The following is a 21,496-nucleotide window of genomic DNA, read 5'->3' as shown; positions in this document are numbered from 1 at the left end:
ACTTTCATTTAGTCTTGTCAGATATAGATACCATTAATAGACCCATTTTACAGACGAGGAAATCAAGGGTCAGAAACAGGTTAAGTGATTTGCCCAAGGTCACACATCTCATTAGCAGTAGGATTTGAACTTGTGCTTCTGTCTTAAAGAAAAGGCCCAGAGAAGGCAGATGCTTTACCAAAGGTCACACAGCAAGTGAGTATCAGGGATGAGATTTGAACTCAGGACTTGTAGAGCAGTGTTCTTTTCATTCTATACGATGCTTAGAAGGACAGAGACGAGCCCCGCTGACTGGCTGCTGGCAAGAGGAGCCACTGGCCCGTGGATGAGGGAGGATTTCTGCCACCCTCAGCCTGGGCCCGGGCCCTGGGGACCTTGAAGTCTTGGGTCCACCACTGTCCCGTCCACCTAGACAGCTCTCTTGTATTTGCTTGCACCCCAGTTCCCTCATTCTTCTCTGTCCCTCTCTCACCCCTGACCTTGTGCCCTGGCCTGGGCCCATCACCTGCATCTCTGACCTCACTCCCCTCCGTCTCGGGAGCTGTCCTTATCTTTTGTGGGGTGGGACAGTGCAGAGGCTCAGGTGACAAAACTGGTGTGCCGAAGTGCTAGCTTGACACCAGCCATGGCATGCAGGCTCAGGAAGTGTTGGCCGACTCTGAGCCCCCTTGTCCTTCCTGACTCTGTTCTCTGGCTGTCCCTCTGTCTGTCCTTCCTCTGATTCTCCTCACCGTCTCTAGCTGGCTCACCGTCTCCTCGCCTACCCAGCTGTTTAGGCCAGCCTCACTCCCAGGGCTCAACAGCACCACCTCCCGGTCTTCTGTGCTGACAGTTGGCACTGTCATTTTTGTCGCGAGGTCTGGAGCCTTGGAATGGGGCGCATGGGAGGAAGGTCCCTGGCATAGCCCCACTTTGAGCCCTTGGCCTGCCTTGTGCACTGGCCTGGTGAGAGAAGCTGACTGGCCTTCTGCCCTCACAGCGTCCTCTGGTGTTTCCATGGCACCCGTGCCGCCAGGATCCCCTGGCTTCTGCCGGGCAGAGGACCACCGAATTCCCCACAGGGTGCCCGCAGTCATGGAAAGGAAACGTCTGTTAGGAGGCCAGAAGTGGGCAGCACTGACCTGTCCCTAACCCTTACGGAGGGGAGCATTTCTCAGCTCAGCGAGGGTGTGGGGTCTTGTGGCTTCACCCCCACATACCCCTGCCCCCAGCCCGTCTCCCTCGAAGCCACCGTGAGACTTCACTCTGAGCCTTGGTTTCCTCATCTGTAAATGGAGATACGATACCCATCTCAGAAGTTGTCCAGCTGCGCAGGTGAGCCATGTGGGGGCAGTGGTCAGTGAGCCTGGGGAAGTGCCCTGGGAGCCTCAGGGAGGCGGGGACACAGGTCCAGACCAAGGAGAGCTAGCCAGGGACACAGCTCTGTTCCATTCGGACTCGGGAATCAGGCGGATCTACCCCTTTTGAGCAGAATGGTCTTGAGGAAGCGCCCTTCCCTCTCTAAGCCTCAGTTTCTCTTTCTCTAAAATGAAGATAATGCTTCCCATGTGACAGGATTTCTAGGAAAACAGAATAAGAAAAGCCCAGTGCCTGGCCCAGTATACAGTAGGTGCTCATTAAGTGTTGATTACTGTTGAAGGCACTGACTGGCCACAGGGAAGGATATCTCCCGTGGTCAGCCCTGTCTGCCCAGGCGTAGATCCCTAACAGACCCCCTTCGTGGGCAGGGCTGCTGGCGCCCCCAGGACTTGTGTCTCCCATGAGGGATTCCTCTTGTGTTACTCACACAAAGACTTCCCCAGGAAGGCCGAGCCCCTCTCTGTAAATGTCCCAGCCTGTTATCTGGCCTTCCCTGAAGGTCCTTATCGATTTCTGGTTTGTGTTAGGTTGTTTGTGTCGTGTCTTATCTCTCTCAGGAGACAGGGGCAGCCTGGTGAGTCAGAGTGGCCTGGGTTTGAGTCCCCAGCTCTGTCACTGATCGGCTGTGGGACGCCACCGGGCAAGTGATATCACCCCTCAGAACCTTGGTTTCCTCCTTTATAAAGTGAGGATAATAATACCTCCTGCACAGGATGGTCACGAAAATGCCTGCCGGAACCTGGCACGGGACAGGTGATGCAACGCCGAGGGCTTCTCCAAGCCTTCTTCCCCTTCTCCAAACCGGGAGGCCCACAGCAGCAGCAGGCCCCTGTGCCCTCTGACCCAGGGCAGGAGAAGAACGTTGCCTGCGATCTGCCCCAGACATTGGGGTAGTGGTGGCAGCACAGCTGAGCCCCAGGCTGCTGGCAGCTCCCACTACTCCCGTGGCCTAGAGGAGGCTGGGACCTCAGGAAGAAGCGTCCCCACAATGGTGGAGGGGTGGAGGGAAGACACCAGTGAGGTTCCTGCAGGGACATGGGCGAGTGTGGAGGTCAAGGGCACAAGCTGTGGATCAGGCACACACTTCCTCCAGCTGCCAGGGGGCTGTGTGACCCCGTATACATGACTCAACCTCTCTGAGCCTCAATTCTCCACCTGAGAAATGGGACTAATAATGCACCCTATCTCCTCAGGTTGCTGTGTGACGTGATGAGATCATGCATGGAAAGTGCTTGGCACGATCTGGCCAGGAATTTCCTATTATTTATTTTTAAGACGTGCTCTCGGGGCCCACTGACTTTCTAGCTAAATTCCTGAATTACCCGTAAGACAGTAATCATTTTTTTCTTTTCTTTTCTTTTTTAATTTTTTTTAACGTTTATTTATTTTTGAGACAGAGAGAGACAGAGCATGAACGGGGGAGGGTCAAAGAGAGGGAGACACAGAATCTGAAACAGGCTCCAGGCTCTGAGCTGTCAGCACAGAGCCCGACGCGGGGCTCGAACTCACGGACCGTGAGATCATGACCTGAGCCGAAGTCGGCCGCTTAACCGACTGAGCCACCCAGGCGCCCCCAGTAATCATTTTTTAAGAGCTTAGTTTTTCAGTACCTTCCATGAGCCAGGCACTGTGCTTTGTGCCTTCCTCACACTACCCCGTTTAATTTTCACTGTCCCTGTTGTCCCCACTTTATAGGAAACCGAGCCTCTGAGAAGTGGGGTGACGTGCCCGAGCCAGGAGGAAGCCCGAGCTTCCCTGAGTGTTCTCTCACTTCGCCCCGGCTCTAGAGACAGCTGTGGACTGGCTTGGGGTATCTTGCCAGGTAGCAGCTGGACGCAGCAAGTCCCAAACACAATTCATGGGGAGAATCTATAAACAGAGGATCTGGAGTAGGGTGGAGGCCTGAGGAATGAAGACCAGCCTGGGAGGCAAGCGGTCTGCGGGAAGCCGGAGGCAGGAGCCGTGTGACTGTGGGTGTTTATTCAGCCTGTTCCAGGCAGGCAGGGGGCCCCGACTGGCCAATGTAAACATCCGGACTGCTTGTTAGCCTGGTGGGGGGCTGAGCAAGCCGGGGAACCAGCAACCAGGATCTCCTGGTGCCAGCCTGGTGCCAGGGGTACCGTGCTGGACAGACGGAGAGGCAGCATGCAGCCAGCATTTATTGAGCACCTAGTATGTGCCGGCTCATTTACACACATCTTATCACATCTTCACAACAGCCCTGTTTGGTCTGTCTTATTATTTGTACTTAGCTGATGAGGAAACTGAGACCCTGGAGTTGTATGGGCTCAGCTCCGTCAAAGCCTGCAAAATCTGATGGGCCGAGAAGGGGTGTGAAAGCGTAGCATGGGCAGTATTCCCCGTGCAGCCACCTCTGCTGGGGGCACGCTTTCCACGCACACTGTTAGGATCCTGATTCACTTTCCCACGGAGACGCGTCCACCTGGTAGCTGTAATTACCTCCTTCATTGACTTTTGAGCACATCACGGTGTGTGGGACTGGCCGGGTGGAAGAGGCCTTGGGGGGACTGGCCACATCACCCAGGGAAGGGGATTTTGCCGGTTCTGGTTATGCAGGCATGTGGAGCAGGTCTGATAGATTGGGGAGAACTTAGATATCATCCACCCGTTTTGCAGATGGAGAAATGGAAGCCCACAGAAGGGAGAGGTTGGCTCCCAAAGATTCACTGAGTGGCTGAGACAGAGTCTCAGTCTCCAAGTCTGCAGGGAGGATACCCCTAGTCCAGGCTGCTCTTTATTTTTTTAAAAATTTTTTAAATATTTATTTGGAGACAGAGAGAGACAGAACATGAATGGGGGAGGGTCAGAGAGAGAAGGAGACACAGAATCCAAAACAGGCTCCAGGCTCTGAGCTGTCAGCACAGAGCCCGACACGGGGCTCGAACCCACAACCCGTGAGATCATGACCTGAGCTGAAGTCGGACACTTAACTGACTGAGCCACCCAGGCGCCCCGGGCTGCTCTTTATTAACGAGGGTGGGACCGGGTTAGGACGCAGCGGGGATGAAGTCAGTGTGTTATCCAGATGCATCACAATCTCAAATAAAATGTCACAGCCACTCGCCCCCCACCCCCCTTTGGCTGCCCTCTTGGGCCCCAGAAATGTCCCTGGACTCTCGGGAACTACGATAAACTCTTTCACGTGTGCCGGCAGGGTAGCCTCACTGGGTTCGCGTGCCTGAGGGTCTGTGTGAAGGATCCTTGCTCCTGTCTTCCTGCCGCTTTCTGCCCAGGTCCTGCCCTGCCCCCTACACGTGTCCCCTCACCCTACTTCATCTTGGAGTCCCAACAGGACTGCCATCTTAGGTTGTACCAAAATCGGGAGGAATCGTTTAAATACATAAATCTTTAAATATCAATGTGTCTGGACACCTGGGATGTGCCATCGGACGCCTTTGAGCTGCACCTTTGGGACGCAGACCCTGTCCGCAGGTATCCTCCATCCCCGCTCTTAGAAGGAGGTGGCACGGCGGCCCTGAGTTACAGTTTGAGGTTACATTCCGAGCCTGGATTTGAACCAGGAGACAGACGCCTGGGCTCCGTGCTCTGGGCCGTACCTGCTGATACCTGGGACCTGTGAGAGTTACTCCAGAGGATTTATTTGGGTACAAGGTGGCTAAGACTCCCCCTTGAGAATGATGAGCGGGGTCTCAGGAGTGGCTGGGGAGGACTGGGCAGGGAGGAGGCCAGCTTTCCTGCCCAGCTCACAAAAGGGAGGGGTCCCCAGAAGCCCAGGAACAGTCTGAGACGAGAGTGGGAAGTTAGAGGGAGTCCAGCCAGCCCAGGCCTGTGACTGTACGTATCCTGGTCAAGGGATCAAGGTTGGCCAATCCCCAGAGCCCCAGATGCGTCACCAGTTAAGAATCACTGAAGGCCGCTCTGGCCTCGAGACAAGTAAACCCTCCCCCCCCGCCCCCCGCCCCCAGTCGGAGGCCTGTGGACTGATGCTTCTTCTCTGCCTGTTCATTTTAGGAGATACCCCCACCCCCACCCCCGCCAGCAAGAACAATAGCGGCTGTCATGTGCCAGGCCGCCCTACTGTGCACAGGCCCTTTACAAACACAACCTCAACAAACATAACTCTTCTCAGAAGAGTCCTGGGAGCTGTTACGATCCCCACTTCACAGAAGAGGAAACTGAGCTCATATAACAGCAAAGCACTGGTCTGGCTTTGAATCCCAGTCTGCCTGTCTCCAAAGCCCCATGCCTTCTTTTGGTGTGTGACACAGTATTTCAGACACATAAAAAGCACAGCGTTCAGTAAAAACAAACATTGGCCAACCAACCATCCAGTTTAAGAAATAAAACATTCCAAATGCAGTTTAATCCCCCAACATGTGCCTACCTGATCCCATTCCCTACCACCCTGTCTTCTAGAAGAAACTACTTCTGTGAACGACTGCCTTGCTACCTTGACTGGATGTTTCTGCCTCCCCAAATGGTACACAGTATTGCTCACGTGCTTTAAAACTTTGCATCGTTAGCAGGAAGCTGTGTTTCCTTCTGCAGCTGGCTCTTCCCTCTTCTGTCTGTGTTTGAGTCGTGTGCAGTTCGCGTTCAGTGCTGACTAGTATTCCACTGTGTGCACCTGCCAGGGCTTATCCGGGCTGCTCTAGACAACCGGGGGGGTTGTTTCTCACTCACTACTTCTTTTCTTTTTCTTAAATGTTTATCTATTTTTGAGAGAGAGAGAGAGCACACAAGTGGGGAGGGGCAGAGAGACGGAGACACAAAATCCAAAGCAGGCTCTAGGCTCGACGCTATCAGCACAGAGCCTGATGCGGGACTCGAACCCACAAACTGCCTGGTCATGACCTGAGCTGAAGTTGGATACTTCACTGACTGAGCCGCCCAGGCACCCCTCTGGTTCACTATTTCGACGATGCTGTGGGGCTTCCTTGTCCATGTCTCTTGGTGACCACAGGAAAGTTTCCAAGGTGTATATGGGTTATTGATGTTAAGGAGTGGGACAAGATCAGATAAGCCCCCCATATCATAGGACTCTTTGCTGAGAGAATTGGCCAACAATCTGAAGGGGCCCCTGCTCTGAAAATTAAAGGCCTCTTAAGAACTCTGTTTCGTTTGCTGCTGTGAACAGCACCATGAACAGTGCCTGGCACATAGTAGGTGTGCAGTCACGATCTGTCGAGTGAATGAGTGGACGTGTGGCCAGTGTGAGACGTGGTGATGATCTCAATAGCCCGCTCTGAGGATGTGAGGAGGGCTTCTTCCATTTGACAGCTGAGCTGACGAAGGCTTTGAAGAGGTGGAGTCCCCATAGTGCCACAGCCCGTTCCCAAGTTGGCCAACTCCAGAGCCTGTACTCTTTCCCCAGCCTAGTTCTCCCCTGGGGCTGCCCATGTACACAGAGAGCATATTCTCAGAAGCCAGGAATACAGAGCAAACAGGAGCTGCTTCTAATGGCTAGTCACCTGGATACAAATGTTTAGGGCTTTCGAAGTCATCCTGGAGGCTGGTCGAGTGAGGCAGGGCCAGCTGATTGTCACTTTGGTCTGAATGCCACCATGGGGTTGGTGGTGAGTGGCACCTCCCGTCTGGGGCCGATCCACGGGGGAACTGCAAAGGTTGGGACCGTGCTAAGCTTAGGATCCAGATGCATGTGGTGGGAGAGCCCCATCACGCAGGAGGCAGCCTGATCTGCCTGGAGCATGAGCAGAACTGCCTTCAAATCCCGGGCTTGCCACTTACTAGCTGTGTGACATTAGGTAAGTCTGTCAAGCTCTCTGAGCTTTATCATCTCCATCTGTTAAATAGGGATAGTGACTCTCTCTTGCAGAGCTATTGATAGTTTTAGAATTGAGTATAACAACCTTAGCACAGTGCCCACAAGGTTGTTATTACAGTATGGCGGGGGGGGGGGAGGGTATTTTAACTAGAGATACATACAGATCACTAAAGGTGCACACAGTTGGGACAGCTTAGGACACAGAGGAGGACTTCATGGAGGAGATGACATTTGGTCTGGGTTCTGAAGGGTGAGTAAGAGTTCTCCAAGCTAAGAAGTAAGTTATGGGTCAGGCAACCTCTGTATGTCCTGTATTAGACTTGGTGTTGAGAAGGGTGTCTTACAAACAAACAAGTGCTAGTCAGTTTGATAGAGATACATGACCCTGTGAAGTTGGTGCAGGCCCGGTGCTGACTAAATAGACAAATTGAGAACCAGTGATGCCTGGGTCAGAGGAGCACGCCAAGACTATGGGCTGGCGCATTCGAGAAGTCTTCCTGGTGGGGGTGGAGGGTAAGAGTCAGATGGGAAAGGAACACACGACAGAGAGGGGTGCCTCACACTTGATTTCCTGGTTGGACTGGGTCAGGAAAGGGGTGTCCCCAGCCTGGCAGGGATGAAGGACAGACCTCAAGGGTCCTGGGGGTGGTCCCGCTGCATCCCTGTCACCAAGGCTTGTGCTGTTCTCTCCCCTGGAAGAGAAGAAACGTTCCCAATTGTTAATTGTGCAGTTGCAAATTGGCTCCTGGGCTGGCTGAGCAGGAGCCAAGCCCTAGGGTGAGGAGGAGGAGGAGCTGGGCTGGACAACTATAGAGCCAGGAGTTCGGGGGGCCCAGGAGGGGGTTTGGGAATGCCGCTGGGTGCTGGTGACTGCCCCAGGCAGGGACACCTCCCGGGCCAGAATTCCCACGGTGTGCCGCAGGATCCTGCGGTGCCTAAGAGCTGGGTAGACCTGGTTTTGAATGATGGCCTCTCGCCGGCTGTGTGGCCTGGGCCTGGTTACTTAACCTCTCTGTGCCTCCACGTCTCGCCTGTCATGCGGGGTAGTAGTTGGCACAGGACCTTGGAATGAAGTCCTTGCTCACGAAGTGGTGTTCGTGGCTGCTGCTGTGGCTGCTGTTACTCGTTCGCAGCAGCGGGGCCTTCACTGCTGCCACCTGCATGACACAGGTCACACTCAGGTTGAACCCTGGGGTCATTCTGGCCACCCATACTGCCTCTCCAGGAGCCAGAACGCTGCTGTGCCCGTGCCCTTAGAAGGTGGTAGAACTCGAATTCCTGTGTGCCTTTGTCTTTTTGTGAGTTATCTCCTTATTTCTTACCAGCCAGCCCCACAAAGTAGGTTTGCATCCCCGTTGGGTAGGTGAGGAAACATGCTCAGAGAGGTGAAGCCACTCTCCCAGGATCACGCAGCAGTAAGTCACAGGGGTCCACAACCTTTGCTCTTCCCACTGCTAGATGGGGGGGAGAGCTTGTGCCGCGGAATCGTGGCCTGCGCCTTCCCGCCCTTTAGTCACCCCTCCGCTCCCTTTCCTGTCGTGTCCCTGCCTCTGGTTCTCCGCCCCCTCCTCGGCTCCGCTCTGCGCCTGGGGACCACTCTGGGCCAAGGCTGCAGATGGGGCAGCATGTGTCCTCTTGAGCCAGTACAGCCCCTGCTCCCCCCACCGTCAGCAGGAGTCGGGCCTCCTCTCCCTGCTCGGCATTTCCTCCCAGGCTCCCCCCAGCCTCCCGGGCAAGCACGACACATGTGTGGTGAGGGGGGGTAATGGGGACCAGATGCGAGGCCGAGCCTGGGGTGGGCTTTGTGAGGCGGACATTCCTGGTCACTGAGGCAACGCCAGCTCGGTAGCATCTGGTTTGGCAAGAGTCCACCCCGATTGGCCGGGGCTGCGTGGGGGCGTCACCCTCCCACGAGGCCTGGGCAGTGTGGCAGGTGGGGACCAGCACTTCCTGCTGAGACAGGATTTCAAAGTCCGGGAGGGAATAGCGGGGGGCAGAGCGGCGGAGGGAAAACAACAGGGGGTTCAGCGGCAGACAGGCTTGGCGTCTGGCCTTGGCTCTGCCAGTGGTGGCACCCACCCCACGGATGTGCGCCAGAATCCAGCAAAGAGCAGTACCGAGTGCCTCGGGCTTTCGCTCTTTCTCCTGCCACACGTGAGAGCGGTGTTCTTGGTGTCCCGTTCTCCTGATAAACTGAGGCACAGGGTGGTCGTGCCACTTGCCCAGGTCAGACACGTAGGAGGAGGCAGAGCTGGGATCCGAACCCCGGGCCTCCTGGGTCCCGAGTCCACCGCTCTCCTGCTGCCATGCCGTCCTGCCTCCCCGTGAGGGTGACGATGTACAGGGAAAGGGCCGCGCCACCTGGCGATGCTGGCTTGCCCCAGAAGCCCGTGTCGTATGGGCCTGCCGAACGGAGGCGCGGATGGACGCCGGGAACGCCCCTGCACGTGCGGTGAGGGGAGCTGCCGGGCTTGTGACCCTCTGGGTCCTGCAGGCGGGCAGCCGGCCAGACCCACTGTGGCCCTGAGAGGGGCAGGGAGCCCCACTCTGAAAGCCGTGGCCCCCATCCCTCCAGGCCCTACCGCACGCCGCACGCTTGGTCCACGTTCTCTTACTCCTCACAACCACCCGCTTGACCATAGTATCGTGTGTCTTCGCAAGAAGCTGGTTGGAACGTCGGTCCAACTCACCGCAAAGCTGGAGTCCTTTCCCACGGGTGCACCAGCTTCCTGAGGGATGGGTTCCAGTGTCCTTGTCACAGGTTTTTTTTTTGTTTTTTTTTTTAAAAGATGATTTAGACGATTGCAGGCAGAGGATCCGGGTGGGATCAAAAGATCCTGGTTGGCCCCGTGGGCAACTGCCTCTTCTCCTTGTGTCTTTTCTTCCTCTTTTTTTTTTTTTTTTTTTTTTTTTTTTAGTGTTTATTTATTTTTGAGAGAGGGAGTGTGAGCGGGTTAGGGGCAGAGAGAGGGGGAGACACAGAATCCGAAGCAGGCTCCAGGTTCTGAGCCGTCAGCACAGAGTCCGACGCGGGGCTCGAACCCACAGACCACCTGGGCTCAAGTCGGATGCTTGACCAACTGAGCCACCCAGATGACCCTCATCTTCCTCTTTTGTTGAAAGCGGTTTACCTTCAAGGGGGCAGAGCTGAATGCCGGGAGGCCAGGGTAACTAGAGCCGTGGCCCTTTAAGACTGCCTGGTCCAGTGGGTGGGACAGCCACGTACCCAGTCCCAGGTCATCCGGCAGCATGGTGGGATCTGGTGGGGGTGTGCAGGGTGCCATGGGAGCACAGGGCAAGGAATTTGCAGAGCCAGGGTGCCAGGGCCACGGCATGGACACAGATGGTGTCTGTCTAGCTGCTCTTCCCTCTCCTCCTGCTAACGGCGGCCCCTTTGGGAGTAGTCAGTGCCAATCATAGGGCCTTGCCTCTTGCTTCTTCACCAGGAGGACACATGAGCCAGGCCTGGCCAATCAGACTTGTTCCCTAGGACTGTGTTTCAACACAGGGAGAAAGAAGGGTTCTCTTCTCTAGAAGAGAGGTTCTAGAAGAGGGTTCTCTTCTCTAGAGAAGAGATCGGGTGAGCCTGCCTGATCTCAACTCAGGAGGTGAGAATGAGGATAACACACCAAGGGGAGGAGGGGGAGGGGAGAGAACCCACCAGCATCATCTGAGCTCCTGGGTCTCTTCCTGTCTCAGGCATGAGCCTCCCTCCTTTTCAGGCAGTGCAAGTCAGGGTGTTTGCTTTGATACAAAACCCAGTTCTTTCTGGATTTCTGTCACTTACAAGGCTGAGGGTCTTGAGCAAGGAGGCTTCACAGAGGAGGTGACATTTGAACTAGGTGTTGGAGGGGTTTTGGGAGACAAACAGCAGTGGCAAGGTTTTGCCAGGCAAAGGAAGCTTGGGGGAAAGACGTGATCATGACCTGTCTAGGGGGTGGCAGATGATGATGCCTGGGCAGATGTTAAAGGGCCTCATGTGCAGAGCTTGGATGCATTGATCCATCCATCCACCCATCCATCCATCCATCCATCCATCCATCCATCTAAGCAGTCCGGTACTGTGTATCAGGCACCGTTGTGAGCACTTCACAAAGAACAAATTTCATCCTCCTAACAACCCAGTGAGGTAGGTACTGTTATTTCCCCAATTTACAGGTGAGAAAATGGAGGCACAGAGAGGTTGAGTAACTTGCTCAAAGTTGTGTCGTGGGTAAACAACGGAGCCAGAATTTGAACCCAAGCAGTTTAGCTCTAGAGTTTATCTTCTTAACCACAGAGCAGGGGTGACCACCCCTGACTCCGGCCCAGAGTTCTTTCTGTGGAACTTCTGTGCCTTGCGCCCCAGTGGGGACGGACACATGCCCATGCCCAACCCGTGGGAGCCCCGGTGTAGCTGGATGATGAACAGGGGAAGCCAGGAGGGTCCTGTGGATTCTCTCACAGGCGGTAGGGTGCTCCCCTGGCCCATTTCCAGTCCCGGCTAGCCAGGAGCTAGGGCCAGGCTCCTGCTGGGCACTCCCTGTCCTGCAGTTTCCAGAAACAGTGAATGACAGGCTCCAGCTGGGTCTGGCTAAGCCCTCGGCAGGAGGTCGATAACATGAAGGAGCTCTGGCTTCCAGCCCAGGTACTGGAGAGTTTTTAAAGCCGTTTCTGACAGGGGAGGCCCTGGGTGGCAGGAAGGGGAGTCCTGGGTATTGTCAGCATCAGTCCGTGGCCCCTGCTTGCCTCAGGCTCAAGCACCTCCCACGTGCCAAGGGCTCCCCTTCTATTTAATGGAGGCAGGGAGTACCAACCCCATTTTACAAAGGAGGAGTTTGGGGCTCAGTGAGTCTAAGTGACTTGCCCAGGGTTGCACAGCCGCATTCCCTAGATCCATGTGACAGGCTCTGGACAGCCTCACTCCTGCCTCTTTAGCCTCATCCCTGACCTAGGGATTCTGGAACACACACCAGAGCTCAGGTCTTCTGGCCCTTCCCACAGGACACCTTTCCTCATCTTATCTCCAATTTACAGAAGGAATTTTCCCCAGTGAGAGTGTTTTTCCATTCCTCCAAGGGAGGAGCCCAGCAGCCCCTGGGAATCCTACACGAGTGGTCTCTGGGGTCAGAGACTAAGGGGACTAAGGCTTCTGATTATGCCCCCCTTTCTGGCCCTGGCAGGATATGGGAGAGAGGAGGCCAGTCAGTCTTGAGAGCCTTCATAAACGCTTGTAAAAGGAAACCACTGAGGAAGGAGGCACTTCAGCCGGGGGCAAAGGAAACACCATTTAGGTTGTGCCTCAAAAGAAAAAGATGAGGCCTCTGTGACTAGAGCAGGGAACAGGGTTCTCCAGGTGGAGGAGACCACGTAAGCAAGGGCCCGGAGTTAGAGAAGTAGAAGGCGCACTCTAGGGGAAGGGTGGCGGTTCCCATGTGGGTGGGAGGAGCTGGGTGATGGTTCTGTGCGGGAGTGGGGCAGGCAGATTTCTAGAGGTCACCCGTTCTGAACCCTCTGGGAGGAACCAGAAGGGATGTGACCCATCGGGGTCTTGGGAAACCAGTGAGCCAGCCTCCTCCTCTCTTTTGAACCAAGATCTTTCTCCCACATCTCTGCCCCACAAGGATGCTCACGGCAGGCCCGGGCTCCCAAGTGGGCGGGGGCCTCTCCCCTGGGCCCACAAAGGCTTATCTGTCCCTTCCCATTTCCTGTCTGGAACGGCAGCCCCCCCTCCCCCAAAGGGGGCACCACCATCGAGGCAGGGCTGGGCTGGGCTGGTGAGGCAGAGCTCCCGGCCCCAAGTTGTTTTCATCAGTGGGTCAAAGAATGCCACACTCTGTTCTAGAACTGGAACCCCAGAGCTGGTGGCGACAGTGACCAGACTGGCTCCTGGGGTGCAACGAAAGGTGCCCCCATGCTCCCAACATCCTCATGTCAGTGGGCACAACGATGATGTTTGAATGCCATCTTTTATGTTTGAACAGCCACTGCGGGTGACACTTTCCACACAGTGTCTCAGTGGCCACTCCTGTCAACGCTGCAAGGAAGCTGCTACTATCTTCATGGTGTGGAGGGGGAAACTGAGGCTCCAAGAGGTGGCATGACTGGCTCAGGGTCCCAGTTCCCGAACAGCTAAGCTGGATGTGTCCCACTTCAAAATCTGTGTTTCCACCCATGACATGGAGATCCTGACTCCCACCCCTCGGAGTTGCTGTGAAGAGAAAAGCGAATTAAGGGGAGTGAACCCCCATGAGGAGAGATAAAGCGCGGCAGCCAGTGTCGCACGACCCTGGCTGTGGAAGCGTGGACAGGAGTCCTGAGCAGCAGGTGGCCCAGGAGCTGACACCCCGGACCTAGAAGGGAGAGGGTCTGGATGCAGGGACGCAACGGGCCGTCAGCTGCCCTTGGCCATTCTAGGCCCAGGCAGGCTCAGTCCTCACTACACGGCCCTTAGCATTCATGGCGAAGGCATGCAGGGCTTTGGAAGGAGCACTGGACTGAGGGTCCAGAGGCCTGGCTTCTGGTCCTGGCCGTACCCCTGATTCAGCTTACTCAGGGGGCTTCCTCTTGGGGCCTCGGTTAGTTCATCTGTAGGATAGGACAGGATGCTCCTTGCACACAATGCTTGGTGCTCTCTCTGGGGCTTTGCTCTTGCTGTTCCCTCTGCCTGAAGTGCCCTTCTCCCAGCTGACACCTGTCATTCTGCTTTCAGTCTACATGTCACCTGCTCACAGAGGCCTTCCCTGACCCCTCCCCAGGAGTTCACTACCACGCCACCCTGCTGTATGTTATGACCCAGCGAGGCAGTCGGTCACCGCCTCTGCAGTGAGGCATTCAGGATACTGTGTAGGATTAGGGACTCTAGAGTCGGATCGCCTGTGTTCAAATCTCAAGTGCCACCACTTAGAGCCACACGATCTTGGCCATAACCTCTCTGTGCCTCAGTTTCGTCACCTATAAAATGGGGTCATTAATAACACATATTATTATTTTTGTTAAGATGAAATAAGAAATGCATTAACAATTAGCACTTGTAGAGCTTGGCACACAGCACTCAATAAACGCTAGACGCTGTTATTATAACTCTTAGCAACATTGTTTAGCGTTGGTCTCACCAATTAAAATCCACGCTCCTGACAAGGACTTTGTCTTGTTCAATGGTGTGCATGAAGCACGGAGCTCATTCCCTGGCACACAGTAGGTGCTGAATAAAGATTTGCTGAATAAGCAAACAGGTAGATGGGCACTGACATCCCCCACTTCTGGCAGCTCCCGTGTGGATGAAGAGGGGGACAGATGGGTGCTGGGAAGACGGACTTCGGCCAGCACCTTGCTCAGGGCCCAGCCAGCCCTCTCCGCTCCCGACAGAACCCATGGTGGGCCCCATCCTGGCCTGCCCTGATAGGGGTCCGCACCCTGAGGATAGTGGAGTCTCTCTAGGGATCCAGGCAGCTCCTGTCTCAGCCACCGTGACCACAGCAGTGTCGGTGGGTGTCTGATGCTATTTCTCAGCTCGAGTTCTGGCAGCCAGGCGTGGGGGCTAACGTAGATTTTTCCCTATGCTCAGCAGCCCTCCCTCCTGAGCCCGCAGAGTTGGGCCCAGCCTGTTTCCTTGATCACTGCCACCCCCTCCCCAGGTTCAAAAGCTACTCTCACAAACAGAAACACCCCCAGCGGCCCCTCCCATCACTCCCACGCCTCCCACCTGTTCTAGACTCCAGAATGGGCCTGCTGGCACATCAGTTCTCCCGCAGGCCCCTGGTCCTCTGAGCGGCCGTGAGGACACTGGTTTTACGTGCCCAGGTCTGGGAGGGAGATAGTGCTGTGCCAGCGTCTCTGCACAAGGCTCACAGGGGCTCACAGGGGAGATTTGCTGGAGGCCCCACAGTCGTCAAGGACCAGAGTCCTGGGTTTCAAACCCGGGCCTCACTGCTTGCTTCTTCTGCCTTCATTCGTTCATCCAACTCATGTTTACTGAGCACCTAACTCTGTGTCGTTTGCTGTGAGGCTGTGATCACGGTGCCCACCCTGGCGGGTGATCCGGAAGTTACTGCAGCTTTGTAACTAGTGCGTACCCCAGTGCTGTTCAATAGAACTTTCTGCGATAGGGAAGTGTTCCGTGTCTGTGCCATCCATCAACCACGCATGGCTGTTGAGCCCTTGAAACGTGGCTGGTGCAGGGGCACGTGGGTGGCTCAGTCCGTTAAGCGTCCAACTTCAGCTCAGGTCCCGACCTCACCGCTCCCGAGTTCGAGCCCGGCGTCGGGCTCTGTGCTGACAGCTCGGAGCCTGGAGCCTGCTTCGGATTCTGTGTCTCCATCTGTCTCTGCCCTTCCCCTGCTCATGCTCTGTCTCTCTCCTTCTCAAAAATAAATAAACATTAAAAGAAAAAAGAAAGAAACGTGGCTGGTGCAAATGAGGAATTGAATTTTTTACTTTAATTTTATTTTAATTGACTTTAGTTTCAGTGCCGCATGTGGCTTGCTGGCTTCTGTGTTGCACGTCACGGGTCTGTGTGCAGTTCTTTGAAGATCAGTCATGGCCTTAGACCATAGGTCTCCAGCTCCAATATGAGCAGGGGAACCCACTTGTCTTCCTGGGGACACCTTAGGCTGTGTCTTCTTTGGCGTGTTTCAGTATATTAAATTCACGGGTGTTCTCTTTACACCACAAAGGAATCACTCACCGTTTGCTTTGAAACATGAGACCCTCCTGCCCCATCTTTCCGTTTTCGCTTTTTTCTTCTTATCACGGTGTAAGTTTCATAGAGTGAAAGGCACAGACCGGAAGCAAACAGTTTGATGAGTTTTGACAAAGGTAGACACCCGTGAAAACACAGTGGGCTCGAGATACGGGACATTTCCAGAGCATTCCATTCCCCCAGAAAGTTCCCTCCTGCCTCTTTCCAGTAAGTCCTGTCCTCAGAGGCAACGGTTATATTCTAACATCTGTCACCATAGATTTGTTTTGCCCTGTTTAAGCCTCACGTAAGGTATTTTCCCACCTTTTTTTTTTTTTTTTAATTTTTAACATTTTATTTATTTTTTTGAGAGAGAGAAAGACAGAGTACGAGCGGCGGGGCGGGGGAAACACAGAGAGAGAGGGAAACACAGAATCCGAAGCAGGTTCCAGGCTCCGAGCTGTCAGCACAGAGCCCGATGCAGGGCTCGAACTCACAAACCGAGAGATCATGACCTGAGCCCAAGTCGGACACTTAACCGAGTGAGCCACCCAGGCACCCCGGTATTTTCCCACTTTTGACTAAGACAAGGGTACAAGAAATTCTTCTCTTTCTCTTCGTTACAAAAAACAGAGCACTAGCATGATGACAAGGGGCAGCTGACCCCGGGCCACATTGCAGAGGAGCCAGGAAGGGGTGGGGTGGGAGGGCTGTGGTGTCCCGGAGACTCGTGGCCTGTGCCAAGGGGGCAGCCACTCCTCGGCTCCAGGGGAAAGCTGAAAATACTGATTTTCATGTAAAGTCTCCTAAATGTTGATATTTCAAAACCTTGTACTGCACCGCAGGCCGAATAATTCACATCTGTGGGCCAGACCTGTGGGCTTCCCGTGTGTGAGTCCTGCCTCGGGCTAATCAGCATGTTAGTAATAGTAATAGCTGATATTTGTTAAGTGATTCCTTTGTTTGAGGTCCTGTCCTAAGTGCTTGATGTTATTAAGTCATCTAACCCCCCTAACAATTTATTAATAAATCCATTTTACAGATGAGTAAGCTGCACCATAGGAAGGGATTAAGGGACCTGCCCAGGGTTACAGAGAGTGAGGACTTGGCTGGGCTTTGACCCCTGGCTGATTCCCAAGTCTGCGCTCCTCACCACCGCCCACATTCCCCTCGGGAGGCAGGGTGCAGGGGAGAGGCCAGCAGGGGCGGGCACACCACTTGGGGTGCAGCGTCGCTAGCCACCCTGGACAGGCAGTGAGAGTGCACCTCGGCCCCGCCTGCCAGGACTGCCCTGGCACGGGCAGTTTTCAAGTTCAGACACCTTGGCTGTCAGTTGGTGGAGTCCCGATTTCAGGAAGTGCCGGGAAAGCAGCCAGGGGCGGGGTTGGGAAGACAGAAGGCTGGCTGCCCCTTGATGAGGCTGTCAGGGAGCGCTGGGCAAGTGGGGGCAGAAGTAGCAGGAACCCGGCAGGGGGAGAGCCCGGGCTCGGGGTGGGGGTGGGCAGGGGAGAAGGGAAGAATCAGCCAGGGGAGCCTACGGCCAGGCCAGGCTGCTGCCGCCCTGGGGAGCTGGTGGCAGGAGCATCCTGGACGGTGCACCCATGCCCCCCCCCCCCGCCCCGCCCCCGCCCTGGCCTCCTTTCTGCACATCATCGTCCAGACAAGCCTATCACTTGGGGAAGGAAGATAAGAATCATCAGGCAAAACAGTGCTGCGTTTCCATCATCCCCTCCCACCTTGGGCGGGGGGGCGGGGGGGGGGGGGAGCGGTGCACAAGAGGAACCTGAGGCCCAGAGGGCACAGCCAGGAGCCAAACCCGGACTGGCTTCTTTCTACTCCAGTGCTCTTTGTGCTCCGTTTGGTCCTGTCCCTCAGGACTTGGTGTGGTGGGGAAAGAGGGTCTGTGGTCCCTGGCAGGCAAGTGTCCCAGAAGCTTGACGGGAAGGGCAGGGACAGGCCAGACCCTCCTGTCTGTTGTGTGTGTCACTGAACCAGGCTGGCATGAAGTAAGTGATAAATAAGCATTTGCCATTGTTTTTGTTTGTTTGTTTTTTCCCAATTTGATCTTCACACCCACCTTTGAGATATGTATTCTTTTTCTTTTTAATGGTTATTTCTGAGACAGAGAGAGAGAGAGAGCGCACACACACACACACACACACGTGGGGGAGGGGCAGCGAGAGAGGGAGAGAGAATCTAAAGCAGGCTCTGCCCTAACAGCAGAGAGCCCGACGCGGGCCTCGACCCCACAAACCGAGAGATCATGACCTGAGCCAAAGTCGGACACTTAACCGACTGAGCCACCCAGGTGCCCCAAGGTATGTGTTCTTATCTTATGTCCCCCATTTTACCAGTGAGAAAGCCAGGCTCAGAGAGGTAGAAAGTCATTGGCAGGAGTAAATGAGTGATGTATGTAGGGTGCTTCACATCATTCTGGTGCACAGCAAAGGGCTGTGGGCCATGGGCCAGAGCAGGGATGAGGTGGCAGGACTGGCTAAGGAGGACCTCTCGGAGGAGGTGACATGGCCCAGCCTCTCGGGCTGCTGGTTCTCCTCTGGGTAAGGTGGTTTCCTGCATAAGACGTGTGCTGGTTGGGTGTCCTCACTCTGAGAATGCCACCTCCCACCAGAGCAGCAAGTCACATGGGCTGATACCCCAGGCCTTCACAAGCCTTCTGGCAGGCTCCACACCAAGGGAGACCTCTGGGCCTGGCTCCACATCCCGTGCATTGTGAAGGGGCAGCCTGGCCTTGGGGCGGTCACGTCACTTCTCTGAGCCTCAGTTTCCTCATCTGTCAAATGGGGACAGTGCTACCCACCACGCAGAGCTGTGGTGGGGGCCTGGCATATGTTAGGTACTCAGTAAACAGGTACTGCGGAACCGCTGGGAAACAGCTATTGAATCGAACTGGACTTTTTTTTTTTTTTTTAATTTTTTTTTTCAACGTTTTTTATTTATTTTTGGGACAGAGAGAGACAGAGCATGAACGGGGGAGGGGCAGAGAGAGAGGGAGACACAGAATCGGAAACAGGCTCCAGGCTCCGAGCCATCAGCCCAGAGCCTGACGCGGGGCTCGAACTCACGGACCGCGAGATCGTGACCTGGCTGAAGTCGGACGCTTAACCGACTGCGCCACCCAGGCGCCCCCGAACTGGACTTTTAAAGTCAAAGGACAGACAAATCCCCAGTCTAGCTTGATCCGTGCTTGAGCACAGAACCAAAACCTGCCAACTGCTGCGTCTGAAGCTGCGTGCTTCAGAGGATCAGGAGTCCCTCACCCTTCTTCAGCTGTGTCTACACTGGATGAGGGCGCTAGCGAGCAAGTTTGTCTTTAGTTATTCCTCAGACTCAAGAGCTGCCAACACTTGCTGAGCACTTGCTGTTTGCCAGGCACTATGCTAAGGCCCTTACGTTGTCATTTGACACAGGAGGAAACAGGCTCAGTATCTGAACCCTGGGGACTCAGCCAGTACGTGGTGGAGTTGAGACTTGACCCTGTGCAGCCTGGCTCCAGACTCTGTGCTCCTAGGAAGAGAAAATAATCTACTAGAAATCAGCAAAAAGGGTCAATTTGGGGCAGTCTTTCACAATTGCAAGGGCTTTACATGCGCATGATTCAGTTCTGGCCTGATGTCACCAGATGACAACGGTGTTATCACTTCGTGTCTTCCAGTTGACGACAGTGAGGCCCAGACAGGTGGGGCTGGAATGTGGGTCCAGGGCTGTTTCCCTTCTTCTTCTTCTTTTTTTTTAAGATTTTATTTTTAAGTGATCTCTACACCGAACGTGGGGCTCAAACTCACAACCCCGAGATCAAGAGTTGAAGAGTCACGTGCTCCACTCAGGCGCCCCTTCCCCTTGTCTCCCAGCCTCCACTGGGGGGAGACAGCTATCGGCTTGAATGGTGGCAGGCGGCAGGTCCCTGTGAGCTCCACTGTGGGCACGGCCCAACCTGCCCCACGGCCCCCACGCGCCCACCCCGCGGGGCAAACACCACCCGAGCCCCAGGCCACCACTTCCTGTATCCACATCATCTTCGATCTCAGAGCTTTAGAGCCAGTAGTTCTCAGAAAGAAATATAAATGAGTGATTTTCAAAATCCACCCCGTGGAGCCCTTGAGGAAGCCGGTTTGGGGTCAAGATACGGGATCATTGAACGTAAGTGGCAACTCCGCTTAGATCTCTTTTGTAGTTTGGGTTGGGTTGCCATGGCAACCTTTTAATTAATTTATTTTAAGTTCGTGTCTTTATTTTGAGAGAGAAAGAGAGTGTGCCTGTGTGCATGGGCACATGGGGAGAGGAGCAGAGAGGGAGAGGGAGAGAGAGAATCCCAAGCAGGCTCCGCACTGTCAGTGCAGAGCCTGATGCAGGGCTCCAACTCGTGAACCATGAGATCATGACCTGAGCCAAAATCAAGTCGAATGCCTGACCGACTGAGCCACCCCGACACCTGGCAATGTTAACTCTTCAAAATAAAGGGCTCTATGGGGTTAAAAATATATGTGCTTGCGAACCACCGTTCTAATCTAGCAAACTGCCTCCCCATTTTACAGGTGGAAAAACTGACTTCAAAGCCCATGCTTTCCCCATAGGTAATAAAAATATTCAGGCACCGTTCTAGGTTTTTTAGCTTGCTGAACCCTCCCACCCCTTTGAGGGCAACACTTTTGTCTTCATTTTACAGATGAGGACACTGAGGTTCAGATGGCAAAGTGGTTTGCCCCAACATTAGAATCCAAGGAACCCAGCTCCCAAGTCCATGCTTTCAGCAATGCCCAGCTTGACAGGCACACCCTGTTTGTGTCCTGAGGGGAAGTCAGCATCCGACTTGGGGCCAGAATGTAGATCTCCTGCCTCCCAGCCCACACCCAAGCCTACTGTCTAGAACACCACCTGGGCCGGATGGGGAGATGAGCAGCCCTGTGTGAACCTTGGCTCTGTTCTTCCCTGGCTGTGTGACCTTGGACAAGTGAATGGACCTCTCTGAGCCTGTTTCCTCGCTTTAGAAAAGGGAGAATGGGGGCCACATCACAGGGTTATCATGAACGTTAAACAGGATCATTCACCTGAGTTGGTTGGCACGGGGTCTGGCACAACTGTGAGGGCCCCAGCCACCCTCAGTTCATGGATCCAAGGAGTCCCCAAAACCTCCAGCCCCACCTTCTTCGCCCTCCCTCTTCCCTGCCCTCACTACCCACCTCTGTAACACAGATACTAATTACAGCCATTTCCACGATCTGCTTCCTGGTTGAGCCTAATTATGAGACAGCTCCGTCATTACCATTACAAATATCATTAAGTGAGACGGATTAACTTTGTCCTAAGCTTTATGTGATGAGATCAGCAAATTGTTCAGGCACACTGGGTTTCCTCCGCTTGGGACTTACCCAGACTGGTCACCCTGCGCAGCTTAGGGCCAGCTGCAAGGTTCTGGTCTGTTTTGATCTTGGTGCTTAGAGAAGATCGGAGTGAGTGAGCTGGCCCGTTAACCCAGCCGAGAGGTGAGGCCTGTGGCGGGAAGGATGGAGCGGGTTGGGGCTGCCATCTCACGTGTTGTCATGGCGAAACCATAAGCTCTGGGCGTCGATACAGCTGGGCTGCAATCTGAGCTTCGTTATTTACCAGGTGTAGGGCTCTGAGCCTGTTCCCTCCCCACCTTACAGTTGTTCTGCGCTGGGCAGTGGGGAAGAGTCAAGGACATTCTGTGTGCC

The 21,496-nt window shown here is 54.7% G+C and overlaps 2 protein-coding genes across 6 annotated transcripts in view; one reads left to right on the top strand and one right to left on the bottom strand.

Moving 5' to 3' along the window:
* The window catches only part of ECE1 (endothelin converting enzyme 1), a 112,583-nt gene that overhangs the window by 21,711 nt on the left and 69,376 nt on the right, over window positions 1–21,496 (top strand). The window lies entirely within an intron of this gene.
* Window positions 6,177–10,035, bottom strand: LOC122227526. Of its 5 annotated transcripts, none has more exons than XR_006206095.1 (5): window positions 8,792–10,035; window positions 8,449–8,580; window positions 8,135–8,283; window positions 7,688–7,818; window positions 6,177–6,957 (listed from the first exon to the last, which is right to left on the bottom strand). XR_006206095.1 is itself a non-coding variant. In XM_042952097.1 (4 exons), exons 1-3 carry the CDS (start codon window positions 9,764–9,766, stop codon window positions 8,161–8,163), a joined length of 1,230 nt encoding a protein of 409 aa, XP_042808031.1. In that variant the 5' UTR covers window positions 9,767–10,035; the 3' UTR covers window positions 7,244–7,818; window positions 8,135–8,160. The 5 variants fall into 5 exon arrangements, 3 of the variants coding, with proteins under 3 accessions (XP_042808031.1, XP_042808032.1, XP_042808033.1); XR_006206096.1 differs by having other exon boundaries at window positions 7,756–7,818; XM_042952097.1 differs by lacking the exon at window positions 6,177–6,957 and having other exon boundaries at window positions 7,244–7,818.

The sequence above is a fragment of the Panthera leo genome, chromosome C1 (genome assembly GCF_018350215.1).
Source record: "Panthera leo isolate Ple1 chromosome C1, P.leo_Ple1_pat1.1, whole genome shotgun sequence".
In the NCBI taxonomy this organism is placed as follows: domain Eukaryota; kingdom Metazoa; phylum Chordata; class Mammalia; order Carnivora; family Felidae; genus Panthera; species Panthera leo.
The sequence above is the reverse complement of the archived record's forward strand: the minus strand, read 5'-3'. Positions and strand labels throughout refer to the sequence as shown.

Excerpts from the sequence above, each read along its gene's own strand:
- LOC122227526 (XM_042952097.1), bottom strand. The coding sequence starts at position 9,766 with ATGGTCAAGCGGGTGGTTGTGAGGAGTAAGAGAACGTGGACCAAGCGT. Across the intron at positions 8,581-8,791 it reads AGGCCCGACTCCTGCTGACG|CAGTGGGAAGAGCAAAGGTT; the intron begins GTGGGGGGAGCA and ends CCCCCCATCTAG. Across the intron at positions 8,284-8,448 it reads CTACTTTGTGGGGCTGGCTG|GTGGCAGCAGTGAAGGCCCC; the intron begins GTAAGAAATAAG and ends TGTGTCATGCAG.